Source organism: Sceloporus undulatus, chromosome 1, assembly GCF_019175285.1.
Source record: "Sceloporus undulatus isolate JIND9_A2432 ecotype Alabama chromosome 1, SceUnd_v1.1, whole genome shotgun sequence".
Lineage (NCBI taxonomy): Eukaryota > Metazoa > Chordata > Lepidosauria > Squamata > Phrynosomatidae > Sceloporus > Sceloporus undulatus.
Genome location: NC_056522.1, coordinates 25,161,513 through 25,176,194, shown reverse-complemented (window position 1 = coordinate 25,176,194; position 14,682 = coordinate 25,161,513). Strand labels below are relative to the sequence as shown.

Sequence of the window (14,682 nt, the reverse complement as noted above, 5' to 3'; positions counted from 1 at the left end):
GATAGATAGATAGATAGATAGATAGATAGATAGATAGATAGATAGATAGATAGATAGGTCTTGGAATTAAAAGATGTGTGTGTGTGTGTGTGTGTCTCAAAATTAAAAATCCCTCTTGGAAGTGGGAATGAAATGTGTGGATGCAGCCTGGGTTCGTAGCTCAGCTCAGATGTTGGAATACAGTGTCTCAAAGCATGAGCAGAGTGCCTCTGAGCATGAACAGAGTGGATGCCGCTCATTGCTTGAGCAGCTGCACTTTGCTTTATCAAGCTGAATTTATCTGATGTAAACACTTTCAGAGGAAGGACTCAGTTTGCATCTGCACTGAAAAAATAATCCAGTTTGATGCCACTTTAATTGCCCTTGGCTCCATGTTGTGAAATGCTGGGATTTGTAGTTTGTTGTGGCACCTGACAGATGACTCAACTACAGTTCCCAAGATTCCATTGCACGAAGCCATAACGGAAGTTAAAGTGGTGCCATCAAGGTGTCGCGGGTAAACGCTTGACCCTGTTTTTGTGTCTTGGGGGGGACTCTTAGCCTCTCAAAATGGTGGCACTTAGTCTTGACCCCCCCCTTCCCAAAATCCTGGCTACGTCCTTGATGTACAACAGTTTCAAGGTCCCTCTGGCCCAGGTAGGGACGCAGCTGGCGTATCAGCCGAAGCTGGTAGCAGGTGCTCCTGACTGTCGCATCCACTTGAGATGTAAGGTGGAGCGACGAGTCAAGGAGCACCCCAGACTGCGTACAGAGTCCTTCACAGGGAGTGTGACCCCGTTCAGGACGGGTGGAATTACCGCCATCCCTGGACCAGGGGAACCTATCACAAGTACTTCCGTTTTCTCTGGATTCAGGCTGAGTCTGTTTTCCCTCATCCGGCCCATTACTGACTCCAAACAGGCCACGAGAGGAGAGATGCCATCCCTGGTCACTGCATCAGCCGGAGACATAGAGAAAACTATTTGGGTGTCATCAGCGTACTGATAACCCCGCGGCCCATGTCTCCGGATGATCTCTCCCAGTGGTTTCATGTAAATGTTGAAAAGCATGGGAGACAGAATGGCTCCTTGAGGGACCCCAGATGTTAGGGGTCTCCTGTCGGAACACACGTCTCCCAGCTGCACCATCTGGGACCTCCCGGAGAGGTAGGACCGGAACCACTGGAGCGCAGTGCCCCCGATTCCCACCTCCGCCAGGCTCTCCAGAAGGATACCATGGTCTACGGTATCGAAAGTCGCTGAGATGTCCAAGAGCACCAACAGGGACACGCTTCCCCTGTTGATGCCCAGACGGAGATCATCGACCAAGGCGACCATAGCAGTCTCAACCCCGTAACCCGCCCGGAAGCCAGTTTGAAATGGGTCTAGATAATCCGGACTGTATTGCTTTTACATGCTGTAAAGTGAAGGATAACTACTACTAAAATTGGCAAATTAATTCCAAAACCCATTAAGGGCCAAAATTAAAGAGTTTCTTTTTACAGATTTTGTTCTGAACACATGCAGGCGCACTTGTTACTAGTTAGAAGAGAAAATCCCCCAGTAAAGAATGAGAAACAACTTGAAGGCGCACAACAACCTGAATCACATGCTTGCCTCCAGTGCTGTTTTTTCAGCCCTTGGCCCCTTATGACCTCCCCAGATTGCCCCATCCTCCCAATTTTCTTTTCTTGCCAGATTTGAGACTTGCTGCTTCTGGAAGCTGTGAGGAAAAATATGGAGGATTATGAACAGAGATCAACACCTCCTCCTGCCCATAAAATGAAGTGAATGAGGTCGGAAAATGGTATAAAAGCCTTTTCTGAAACCACACACAGCAGAGCCTTGCAGGAGCAAGCCAACTTTGAAGAACTGCAGCACATTTTGTTTGCTGCTGTTGTAGAAAATGCATATACAGTCTATACTGTATATAGACTCCCAAAGTAATAAAGGCGATGCTTTTCAGGACAAATAGTGAAGAACCAGGACAAGGGAGAAACTGAGTGACACCTCACAGGAAAAAAAACATAAATGAATTGAGGCAGCACCAGAAAACGCAATAAAGAAATATAGCATGGCATAGTGTTTGGAGTGCTGGACTGTGACTCTGGGGACCAGGATTTGACTCCTCGGTCAGCTATGGAAACCCACTGGGTGGCCTTGGGCGAGTCACAATCTCTCTCAACCTCAGAGGATGGCAATGGCAAACCCCCATTTGACTCAACTTGCTAAGAAAACGCCATGATGCATTCACCATCTTAAGGGTGACATAAGTCAGATATTACTTGAAGGCACACAACAACGGCTTGAATCCCTGTATTGGGAGAAAGGTGGGATATAAGAAAATAAAACATCAGCAACAAAACTGCAAACCCCAGGATGCCACAGGAAGCAGCCCTAGCAGTGACAGTGGAATAATACAATATACATTCTCCACAAGTGTGTGTGTGTGTCAATGATGAAAGTGCAAAGGCAGGATTAATGCTGAACATTAAAAAAAATGACCACTGAAGGAATACATAAATTCAATCTGGTCAATGAGGAAACTGAAATAGTCAAATAATTTCTGTATCTTGAATCATACGTCGATCAGAACTGAGAACGCAGTCAAGAAATAAGGAGACCAGGGAAGGCAGCTATAAAATACTAGAAAAGATAGTGAAGACAAAGACATACAACTGAGCGCTAAAGTCAGAATCGTCCAGGGAAAAGTATTCCTAGTCGCCATGTACAGCAGATGTGGGAGCTGGACAGTGAAGGGAGCAGACAGAAAGAAAATTAACGCATTCAAGATGTGGTTCTGGAGAAGAGGCCTTAGGTTCCAAGGGCAGCCAAAAAGTTAAACAAGCGGGTCCTTGAACAGATCAAACCAGATCTCTCCTTGGAAGACAAGATGACCATACTGAGGCTGCCGTACTTTGGCCAGATCATGAGAAGGCGTGACTCCTTGCAAAAGACGATGATGCTAAGAAAGGTGGGGACTGAGAGGAAGGAAGGACAGGCCAGAGGGATGGACTCTGTCAGGGAGCCACAGTCATAGGTTTGCAGGGACTGAGCAAAGCAGGGAAGTCTCATCCACAGGGGCCCAAGAAACACACTGCAGATATAATCCCTTTGAGACCCCTTTAACTGCTCTGGCTCAATGCTAGGGAATTCTGGGAACTGTAGTTTTATGAGACATTTAGCCTTCTCTGAGAGAGAGAGAGAGCTCTAGAGTGGCAATAAACTACAATTCCCAGGATGCCCAAGCACTGAGCCAGGGCAGTCAAAGGGGCCTCAGATTGGACTATTTTGGGTCAGGGTGGCCGTGCGAATGCCCCCCTTGACTCCAGGGCAGCTGACAGCACAGATGCAGAGGAGCATTCTCCGTAAATCCGTGTTTCTTTATTACTTTATTAATTAATATGTTCACATTATTTATTTAATTTATTCAAAATTCTTTCCCAGAGAGAAGGCTGCAATGAAGGGCGCGTCCTGGGAAAGGAGGCCGTGCCCGGGGCCCCTGACCTCAATGCCAATCCAGGCTTCTTGGCCATAAGCTCCCCTGGAATAAGCATCAGTCCCTGCCTCAAACAGGAGGAGGGCGTTGCTGGGATTCTTCCCGGACAGAAGGGGAAACGGAGGACGTGTCTGGCCCCTTGAGATCCAGGTGCTTAGACTCATAGGATCATAGCTCTTGCTCAAAATGGAGGGCATTTGGGATTCCTCCCGAAGAGAAGCCTGGAATGGAGGCGGGGTCCTGGGCGAAGAGGTCTGAGGGAGAGAGAGACAGCCAGGAGGAGCCCACTGGCCTCTAGCCCTGGACTGAGGAGGCAGGCGACCAGCCAGCCCAGCCTGACCTGCCCGCGAAGCCCCGCCCCTCCCCGCCCCATCCGCCAATCGCTGCTGCCCCCCTGGCGCCCTCAGCCGCATTCCAAGCCCCGGGGGAGGGGGCTCCATCCCACTCCTCGCTTGGGGTCGCCCAAGGAAGGAAGGAAGGGAGCAGGGGGCCATTACCTGACACTTCCTGCGCCTTCCGCGACCCGGAACGAGTCCTGCCCGACCAAGGAGGGGGCGGAGTCACCCAGCGGGGGCGGGGCTTGCGTGTACTGACGTCACCGCCCTGCCCTTAAAAAGGCTTTGCCTAGTCCTCTCGGCCGCATAGGCACTTCCGGTCGCCCTTGGCAGCCCCAGGGCTGGAAGGAGGAGGGAGGCCGAGTAAGGCATGTCTCTGTTGCTGAGGGCCCTCAAGGCGTTTCGGACTTATGGAGACCCGGCCGAACCTTAGAGGGGTTTTTGCCATTGCTTTCCTCTGAGGCTGAGAGAGTGTGACTGGCCCAAGGTCACCCATTGAGTTTCATGGCCGAGATGGGAATTGAACCCTGCCCTCCAGACTCATATTCCAACGCTCAAACCACTGAGCCACGCTGGCTCTCATTGAACACCCCTTTTAACTCCCCAAGTCTCTTCTTCCAATAACCATCCATCGCATAATTTCATTCCGTATACTTTCTGTCCTTCCCTTCTGAACCTTCCTTCATCCTTTCGGTCCCCGAACTGTTCCCTTTGAGAGATTTTGGACTCCAGCTCCCAGAAGCCTCAGCAATGTTGGCCAACAGTCTGGGATTCTGGGAGCTGAAGTCCAAAGTCTCTTCAAGGGCACAGTTTGGGGACCATATTATTTGCACATGCCTTCATATATGTGTGTGTTTGTGTGTGTGTGTGTGTATGCACACACACTAAGATATAAATAAATTGCACACTCTCTCTCCTCACTATCGATCTGTATTAAATTGTCATAATACTCTCCATATATAGACATTGGGTATTTTAGAAACTTTCTAGGTGTGCATATTGCTGCGTGTTGTGTGTCTGCAAGTCATTTCTGATTTATGGTGACCTGAAGGTGAACCTACTATTTCTTGGCAAGATTTGTTCAGAGGGGAGTTGCCATTGCTCTCCTCTGAGGCTGAGAGAGTGTGACTTGCCCAAAGTCACCCAGTGGGTTTCAAGGCTGAGCGATGCCACGCTGCAAAGGTGAAGCAAATCTCATCTCTCTCAAAGCAGACCACACAAAGGGAGAATTCAGCACAAAAGTGGACTGGCTCAGCAGGACGAATGTGGATCAGATGGAGTAGCATCTTTCCCCCAGAAGTGTGGTTGTGATTTGGTTTGGTGGGCCAAGGGTAGCTCTGCTCCCTTTTCCACTGAACAGACCATATTATTTGCAAGGTTACAATCTCAGGGAGCAGAGAAAATAGACACCCCGAACATGGGAGTGGCCACAGGGTCTCCTCTATGCATTACTGCTAACAGCTGTGATTTCCAAATGCCTAAGAGGACTTTAAAAAGTGCAGGAGTAGAAGTAATAGTAGCAGCACTTCATAAGGCCAAGGAGGTCCTAATTTCAGAGATCCCACTGTTGTGCCAGGAACATTTCAAACTACTGATAAGGCAAGATCAGGCCCCATTTGTCATTCAGATCTGGCATGGCTCAACCTCCACATGTGGAGACTGAATGGAGCATCTTGTTGAAAGACTGACTTGCTCCCAGGGTGGTCGACACAGTCATCGAGACGTCAATCCACTAAGTGAATCTATCTATAAATGTGCATTTAGAGCCTTTGTGAGGTTATGCAGACGGAAGGGTTTGAGTTGTGTCCCAGTTAACACCATGTTACTGCAAAACAGGCTAGACCAGTGATGGCAAACCTATGGCACGCATGCCCAAGGTGGCACTCAGAGTCCTCTCTGTGGGCACATGTGCCATCTCCCCAGCACAGTTTGCCAGAGTTTGTTACTAGAAAGCCAGAGGGACAGAACACTTCGCAATAAATAAGCGGGTCTTGGGTTGCAGTTTGGGCACTCGGCCTCTAAAAGGTTCACCATCACTGGGCTAGACAATGGCTTTAGGTCAAACTCATTTAAAGGCTATTTCCTCAGCTCTTCCTCCAGCACAGTCTAACTTTCAGTGCGCCCGTACACCAAGCTTTTCATAGTCACTCTGATTAAACTTCCAATTCATAGGTATACTACTTGAGATCTACATAGGTATAAGATCCCTTTGGACCACTGTGAGAGGTTTCTCTTAAATTACCTGTCTGGAAAGTTCTATTACTTGTAGCTATAGCTTCCCCAGCAGAGTATCAGGACCAGGGTCCCTTTCAGTAAGGAAAGAGCTATGCATTTTCCATCAGGATTCTGTAGTGCTAAGATCAGACCCTACCTTCATGCCTAAAGTCAATCCAGCCTTTCATAGGACACGAGGGATCGTCTTACCTTATTTTTGCCTTCATCTGGTAAAGGATGGCATACTCTAGACTTGCGACAGGCATTGAAAATATAGGTCAAACGTACCCAACATTTTTGTGTCTCTGATGGACCTGTTTGCATTCTTCTAACCATCAACAACGGGCAAGGTGTTGGTTTCCATTTTGGTGAGGCAGATAAAGGCCTGTATTTCAACATGTTACAAAATGTCTGGGATGCTGCTGCTGGGAGTGGTTATCACTCATGCCTCGCACAATGTTGCAACCTCTGCAGCACTAGCCACAAATGCATCTATTTTAGGGCTTTCCCTTCTATATTTGTGCGCCATCACTGATTGGATGCTTTCAAATCTGCAGAGGCTTCATTCAAAAAGCATATACTACAATCTGCGGTGTCCACCTAAATAAGGTGCCTCAATTCACTGACCATCAGTTGTGGAGTTTTGGTATGTTCCATAATAGGATGTTTTTTCCTAAACCACTGGAAAAAGAAACATTGGGTCTTACCTGCGAGATGTTTCTTCTTAGTGGTGGAGGTGGAAGCATCCTTTCTACCCTGTCCTTAAGGAAGCATTTCTCCTTGGGGATGAGGTGGGTAATTAATGTATGCTTAACCTGTATTTCCTTGGTTAGTGTAAATTTTTTTCTGTATACTTTATTTCTTATGAGTGGTCTTTTCTTCTTGGCTGTAACATGGACTAAGGGCTCTTGGGAGTTGCTTCACCTGGTGATGGCTCACCTGAAGTCTCCTTCCTGCCTACCAGAGCAATCAGGAGAAGCCACCCCATAATAGCATGTTTCCACCTTCGTCGCTGAAAAGAGACATCTCACAAGAAAGACCAGTGTTCCTTTTCATACTAGGGCAGTCTTTGAATATTGCTGATGTTCAGTGTGCTTTAAACTCTGTCTCTTCCTTTGAAATTAGATACTGGTCAGCAGAAATTATTCTCCATTCTCTTTTGGCAGTTAAACAAGTTCTGCTGTTGTAGTCTCAAAATAAACACTCACCTATTATTCAGTGGATTAAAGACCTTATGTCCCTTTCAACATTTGAATGCATGGCATATAGACAACATTTTGAATGCTTATCCTCTTGAATATTTGGATGCCTTTCATGAAAATTCATGCAGATTTTTATCCTCCACTACAGTATTACTAGTCTTATTGTATGTGATCTGCCTTTTAGTTTTCCTCCTTTTTTTTACCCCCTTATATAAATTTATATAATTTCTGTTATATAAATTTGGCATAATAAAAAATAAATGAAGAGAAAATCTTGCACCTGGCATTACTCCATTATCATAGTTGTTAAAAGATGTAAATGCAAGAAAAAAATTAGCAGATATTTGTTCTGAAGGAACAAGCCAGTTTCTGTGATCATTTTTATTTATTAAATTAAAACCAAGAACAATCAGAAGTGAATCAAGGGTGATATATGGCTAAATAGCAGGTCTTCCTGCAGTTATTGCCATTGCTCTGCATTACAGTTGTTCATTCTAAGGCAGACACAGGCAGCAAGGCCAGTTTGGGGATAGGAGGGGGGACAAGGCTTATAGAGTGGAGTGTGTACACATATACTGCATTTCTAAGGAGTTAAAATCTGTCTCTTTCTGCCTTGAATTGCCCATTTAATAGCTCCCCCAAAACTGCTCAGTTAACCAACATGCCTGTGCTCCTTTCTTCCATAGCTTCAGAAGTGTACCTCTGAAAAATAAAGATACTCATTTGGGGAAGATCTCATCACAGAAGGCTGGGGGAGTGAGAAGGATTATACAGTGCAAAAAGAGACAGTGCTAAGGTAAGGACTACCAAAGACAGGGCATGGGAGTAGGCACTGGAAGAGCGAGTAAGCCAGCTGGGGAGGACACTGTTGGAGCTAAGTTTCTCTCAGCAGTGCCATATGGTGGAAAGGGTTCACATTAAGGATGAGGTTAGACTCTGTACCTCAGCTCGGGCCCAGTGCTTCAAGTAAGAGCTACTGGAGCTCGTTCTGTGCAATCAGGTAAAATACAGCTTGCAGAATAGGGTGGTAAAGTGCATTCACCAAAGCTACTAGTCCACAACAATTAGCAAGGAGGAGCTCCCCCATCTAGTCTGGCAGTGGTCCCATATGGGTTAGTGTTCTCCAGTGACACAAGTGCTCTTCTCTTTCATTATAATTACATCTGACACAAAAGACAGTGAGATTTCTAATGTGATGCTGCAGCTGAAAGATCCAAAACAGTGATCCTCTTGAGATGCAGTGGCATTGTGAGTGAAGCTGTCAGCATTTGAGATAGGGTGCAGAGATGGATGAAGTAGGTAGTTCAGTTGGAGGTGACCAAGGAACTGTGGGAGGAGAGGTCCACGCTGCTTGCACTGAAGCCTCTGCTCTCAGGCCGAAGGCCTTGGGAATCCTGAAAAAACAAACCCCTTTCCTCATGAACATGCATCTTCCAATCATAAGAATACTTGTGTTAAGCCCAAGAACATACGTTTTTATGATGGCGATAAAGGATACTCAGCAAGAAAGGAACCATTAACTCGGTACACTGATACTTTTATAGCTTTACTCCCTGCTTGTGGATCCAGGGTGTATCCAAATAAAGCAGTTCAACACTACTTTAACTACCATATCCAACACTATCCTACAGAATCCTGGGATTTGTAGTTTGGGGAGGCACTACATGTCTCTGACGACCTCACCAAACTGCAAATCTCAGGATTCCACTGGATGGAGCCATGACAATTAAAATTGAGTCAGACTGCTTTATTTCTGCAGTGTGGAAGAGCTGCCAATGGCCACTATATCTGGCCAGATATTTAGATTTTTGTTTCATCTCCTGGTCTATTAATTTTGTAACGTCTATCTAAGTGGTTCTTAAACTTTTACCCTTGTGACCCCCTTTACATCTACTTGCAGACGTCGTCCCTCTCTACATAAAACATGAATACAAATATTTTGTCTAGTGTGCGTATTTTCATTCACACATTCAGGTAAACTCATATTTTAACATTTTATAAGGAAATTATATCATTCAAATTAGAACAGTTTTATTTAAATAAATTCATCACCTAACTCAGCACACATGTGCATTTTACACATATTGTCTCTCAGCCACACACACACACCAGTGTTCACCTATATGTATACAGTCAGTCATGCTTTCATTCTGTCTTTCACTTACACACACAGTAATCTATCCTCACACACACAGTCATAGAGACACTCAGTCTATTGTGTATATGCAAGTATACACAAGTTCATAAGTGAGCATGTAAAAAAGAGATGAAGTGTGTGGCTGAGTGAGTGTGTGAGAGAGCAGAAGACAGAATTTGTATGTGAGTTAACTTATCTGAGGAAAAGAGAGTCAGAAAAGCACCCTCCTCGCCTTTGTGTTTCCTCAAGGACAGGTAAGTTTGAGATGAGGAGGAAGACAGAGGATCAGAGCCCCCAGGTCTCCCACCCACCCAAGCACACTCATGCCCTCTTGGAAGTCCTGCCCTACAGTTTGAGAACCACCGATCTAGCCTGATGAATTCTTCACAACTTGAAAGCTCACCTTTCTTTCCCCTCACATCTGAATGATCCTAACAAAGGACTCTGAATTTTGTTGCTACTATCCAGAAAGTATTCCAATTTATTTCTATATAGCAAAGCAAGTTAGGTGCGATACAGAGCGCCAGAAAGAGGCGGCCGGGAGCTGCCTCTCTTTCTCCTATGGCCACGCCGCAGCAACCAAATTGCACGGCGCAGCTAGGCTAAAGAAAAAAGAGTGCTAAAATGCAGCTCCTTTTTGCATGGCCGCAATTAAGTGGCAGCAGCGCGAGCACATTGCTCCATCTGGATGCTGCGCAGCAGTGATGTCACCGCTATGCACGCCGTGTATATAGCGCTGTGCAGCGCTGACATCCTGGTGATGTGCTAGGGTTGCGGGGCTCTGGAAATGGCACCCCGAGGCAACCAGGACGTGCTAAAGGACACGTCTGGACCGGGCCATTGTCTTCAGAAATGTATATATCATATTTCATACTGATTCAAGTGGTTCAGAAGCACTGCAGGCACTTGCACATTTCTTACACTACGTGTTTCCATATATGGACAGAATGCCACATAGAACCACATATCCCTAGATACAGCTAGAACCTCTGAACAGAGGCAATTTTTTCAAACTGGTTCACCATCCTTCATACTTGTAATTGCAATCAGAAGGCACTGAGCCAAAGTACAGGGGGATGCTTTTGATCATATGAGCTAGTCCTTAAGTATTGTTTCCTCCAGCAGTAAATATGAATTGTCTCTCTTGCACTGTGGGTTCTTGGTGATACCCTATGCCAAATTTTCCCAACTTGGTGCCCTCAAAGTGTGTTGGACAAGGAGTCTTTATCAGCCTAAATCAGCATGGCCAGTTACCAAAGGCTGGGAAAGGGTCTCTCACAAATATTGACAAGGGATAGTTCTGGTACTTTTTTTTAAAGCTCTGATCTGTGCAGCTTTGGGGTTCTTCCCCATTGTTTGCCTATCTACTTAGAGAAATAAGCAGTATAACAGCCTGCAGTTAATGCTAGATTTGTTTTGCAAACAAAGGAAATGGCATTCTCACCTGGAAGGAATCCTCACTGGATTTATTCAGGTAGTTCAAGGATGCTGCTCGTTTCATGCTAATAAATGACAAAAATAAACAGAAAGTTGCCTTGACAGGTTATACATCTCTCCTTCTTTTGGTCTGAGAATCTACTATACCAAAAAGGGTAGTAGCTGGGAACCTTCAACGTTCGGCAATAAATCTTCCCCTTGGGTATGGGACAACAAAAATATGATTTATATTTCTATACCACATACTCATGTTAGATTTTAATGGACTCAGGGTGACTCAGTAGCTAGCAAATATTTACAGTAGTTTGAGTCAAGCTCACAGGGTTCTATTGTTTGCATAATCAACACCAGTCTGACTATCTGTTAAATAAATTATTCCAGCTACTCTTGGTGAACCATTGGGGGGAAAAACAAACTTTTCTTAATTGTGCTAATCAAAATTGTACTAGAGAAAAATGGAAGCATGGAGCACATAAGTCCAGCAAAGCCGATTCTTATAACACTACTGACATAGTTTGTTGTTATTTGTCAAATACCTCCATGGGCCAACTTTCAAATAAGACTACAATCCCTTAGATTTGCCATCCCTAGACAGATACCACAAGAAAATGCCATCACCTGCAACTGTGCCAAGATTGCTCTAGCCCGAAAATGGGTAAAGGGCCAATTGTGGCTACTTGGTGGCCTTTGTTTCTTCCATTCTTATAAAGAAGAATACACCAGTTCAATTCTGCTCTCATTCTATGAGCCACTTTTGATGCTCATAAGAAAGAATGTGCAACAGATTGGTTATGCCTTTAAAATATCAATTGTTTTATAATAGTTGGATACTTTGGTAGATCACAAAATCAAAATTACACTATTGAAGATTGCAGTCAAACCATTCCTGATCTAGCTGTTTATTATAATAAAAGAGAATGTGTGTCTATCTGCCTCTGCCATACCTCAAGGTGCAATTTGGACACCTGAAACTTAGCACCTCAGTGTTGTTTTTTCAAACAATTAATTTCAGTTAATCAAAATCTGTTCATAGCTATAGTTAGGCCACCAGGAGTCAGAATTTTCCTAACCAGAAAAGATGAAAGGAAAGACACTCTTCCATGGGGTTTCTTGGCATTTTCTTGGTGCTTTCTTCTGCAGGACCTACCAACTCCTTAGCAGTTCAGAGCCAGAGAAAAAGATACCTCTGCTGCCCAGTAACTAGAAGGAAGGAGTATGAGCATGGAAAAAATTGGATGAGTACTAGAGTGAAAGAAGAGAAAGACTGGTAGGAAAGAAAGTATGTGGGGGAAGGGAAACGAAAGAGAACCGAGGGAAATGTGGGTGAAGTGATGGAGACTAAGGAGATCCATGTGAAAATGGTACTTTTGCTCATAGCTAATAAAATAATCAGATTAGAGATCAGTCTTTAAGAAGGACTAGGGGAAGAGCTGAAGGCCTGAGAGATGGTGACTAGGTAGATTTGATAGGCACTAGAATATGAAAGACCTAGAAAGAGATTTTTACTTGGTGTTCCTTGGTTCCAGAGGGCCATTCCCTTGCAGTTTCTTGACCAGCATTTCGCTGCTTCTTCTGATCACATCTCGGATTTTTCCTAGTGAACCACTGCGTCGGAGTGCACCAGTGCCATCCTGGAAAGGAAAACAAGTGACAACAGATGATAGATGAAGAGCAGTATAAAGCACTGCTTCATGATTCCAAGTAAAAACCTATTAGGACAGGAGTACAAAACATCTTAAAAGACCTAGACACACCTGGAAGCAACATTGTTTATATTAAAGAGGCCAGTAGTTTTTGCCAAAAAATCACACTTCCAGTTCTGCTTAGGTAAGTAGATGTCAGGTATGCAGAAAGTAAAACCTTCAAGGCCCTCATTTTGCAGCTTGGAATCCCTGTCCCATTTTAAAAAATACAGGTATTTTTTCAACCCATAACACCTCAGAACTGACAAAATGCAATGGGTATGTTCCAACAGACAGTGGATGAAGAACAGTATGCATCAACACTGTGTGGAGGGAAGCTTGTGATAACCTTTCACCACAAAAAAACCCCAGGATGAGACAATCTAAAATAAAACAAGACACAGGGAAGGACACAAACAGAGAGCTAAAATGGTGGAACTGAGAGCAAGTACAAACAGAGATGTGGTCAAGGACACAGTAGAACTAAATATGATGGGAAACCATGCAGCATAAACTAAAAGAAGGTCTGGAGTTGTGATATATATATTATAGGTACATGGAATGTGAGAACCCTGAGTTAAGGGAAAGTATCCATAGTAAAAAAGGAAACTGAATGAATAAATGTAGGAGTAAGCGAGCTCAAATGGTCAGGAATAGGTCATTTTGAATTGGATAACTATATAGTGTTCTACTCAGGGAATGGGGAAAAAAGAAAGAACATTAATATGTGAAGAAACATTAATAGTAAGGAAAGATACAGCAAAATCAGTCAAAGGATATAACGTAAAATCCAACGGAAACATGTCAATAAGGCTTCAGGGAAAGCCAATCAACATTGCCATAATCCAAATATATGCACCAACCGCTGAGGAATAAGGAACAGAGAATTTCTATGACAGAGACCAAGAAGAAACTGACAATACACTAAAATAGGACTGCATTATAATTATAGGCAATTGGAATGCCAAAGTAAGAAGCAGAGCAAACTCAAGGACATTAGAGGGATCTGGGCTCAGGTCAAGAAATGAAGCAGGAAAGCAACCGATAAAGTTCTGTGAGGCCAACCATCTATTCATTACAAATACCTTCTTCATACAACCAGAAAGAAGACATGGATATCACTGGATGGCTAACACAAAACCAAAACAGATTACATAATTGGGAACAAAAGATGAAGAAATGCCATTCTTGCAGCAAAAACAAGACCAGGCACAGACCATGAACTACTAATATCCAAAATAAGAATAAAGTTGAAAAAGAATACCAAATCAATAACCATGCCAAAATATTATCTGGAAAACATTCTAACAGAAGATAAAAGAAGTGTGAAAAACAGATTTGCACTATTAAGTCTAGCTGACTGGGAACCAAAAGAACTACGGATAGAAGTCAGGGACGCAATCAAAACACAATGCAAAAAGATGGTAAATGTGGAAAAAGAAGGAAAAGAAACAATTAATGACAGATGAAACACTTCAAACAGCCAAAGAAAGAAGAGAAGCAATAGCAAAGAGAGACAGGAACAAAACCAGAACCATGAATGCTTGCATCCAACAGTTAGTGTGCAAAGACAAAGAGAATTTCTACAACAACCAATGCAGAGAAATAGAAGCTGACAACCCCCCCCCCCCCAAATGTATTGCACAAGATTTGGGAATTTAAAGAGAAATTTAGACTCAAGGCGGGATATTCTATGATCAGAAGAGGAATATAATACAAGACCAAGATGAAATTTTTAAAAATGTTGGAAACAATATACAGAAGAGTTGTATAAAAATATGTAAAGATAAATGACACATGGGAAGAAGGAACATATGAAGACAAACTGCAAATTTTGGAAAGTGAAGTGAAAACCACACTCAAAGCAATAGGGAAGAATAAATCACCAGGAACAGAAGACATACCAATAGAACAGCTACAGTCCATAAAGGTAGAATCAAGTTCAGTTCTAATTTGCTAAGAAATATGAAAATCAAAGCAGTGGCCCACAGATTGGAAACAATCAATACATACATTCCTATACACAAAAAAGAGAGACAAAAGATTGCAGTAACCACAAGACCACTGCACTAATTTCCCACACGACTAGGGTTACCATATCCCGCCGGGGGGCGGGACTTTCCCGGTTTGGGGCGGGTCCGCACGGTCCCGCCCCGGTTTGCCCCCGCCCCCGGGACGGCCCCCCGCCCCCGCGATGG

General features: G+C 44.1%; 2 protein-coding genes across 7 annotated transcripts in view; both read right to left on the bottom strand.

The window, feature by feature from the left end:
- Positions 1-4,028, bottom strand: part of LOC121919370 (heme-binding protein 1-like) — a 17,210-nt gene extending 13,182 nt beyond the window's left edge. The window contains exon 1 of the mRNA XM_042445914.1: positions 3,975-4,028. The gene's annotated coding sequence lies outside the window, so the exon portion shown is untranslated. The remainder of the gene's footprint in view (positions 1-3,974) is intronic.
- A 3,543-nt stretch (positions 4,029-7,571) lies between these two features.
- Positions 7,572-14,682, bottom strand: part of KLC4 (kinesin light chain 4) — a 76,957-nt gene continuing 69,846 nt past the window's right edge. For all 6 annotated transcript variants that reach the window (XM_042446859.1, XM_042446860.1, XM_042446861.1 and 3 more), the window contains 3 exons: positions 12,309-12,433; positions 10,810-10,867; positions 7,572-8,622 (listed from right to left, as the gene is read on the bottom strand). In XM_042446859.1, coding sequence (XP_042302793.1) covers positions 8,533-8,622; positions 10,810-10,867; positions 12,309-12,433 — 273 coding nt within the window. In that variant the 3' untranslated portion in view covers positions 7,572-8,532. The remainder of the gene's footprint in view (positions 8,623-10,809; positions 10,868-12,308; positions 12,434-14,682) is intronic.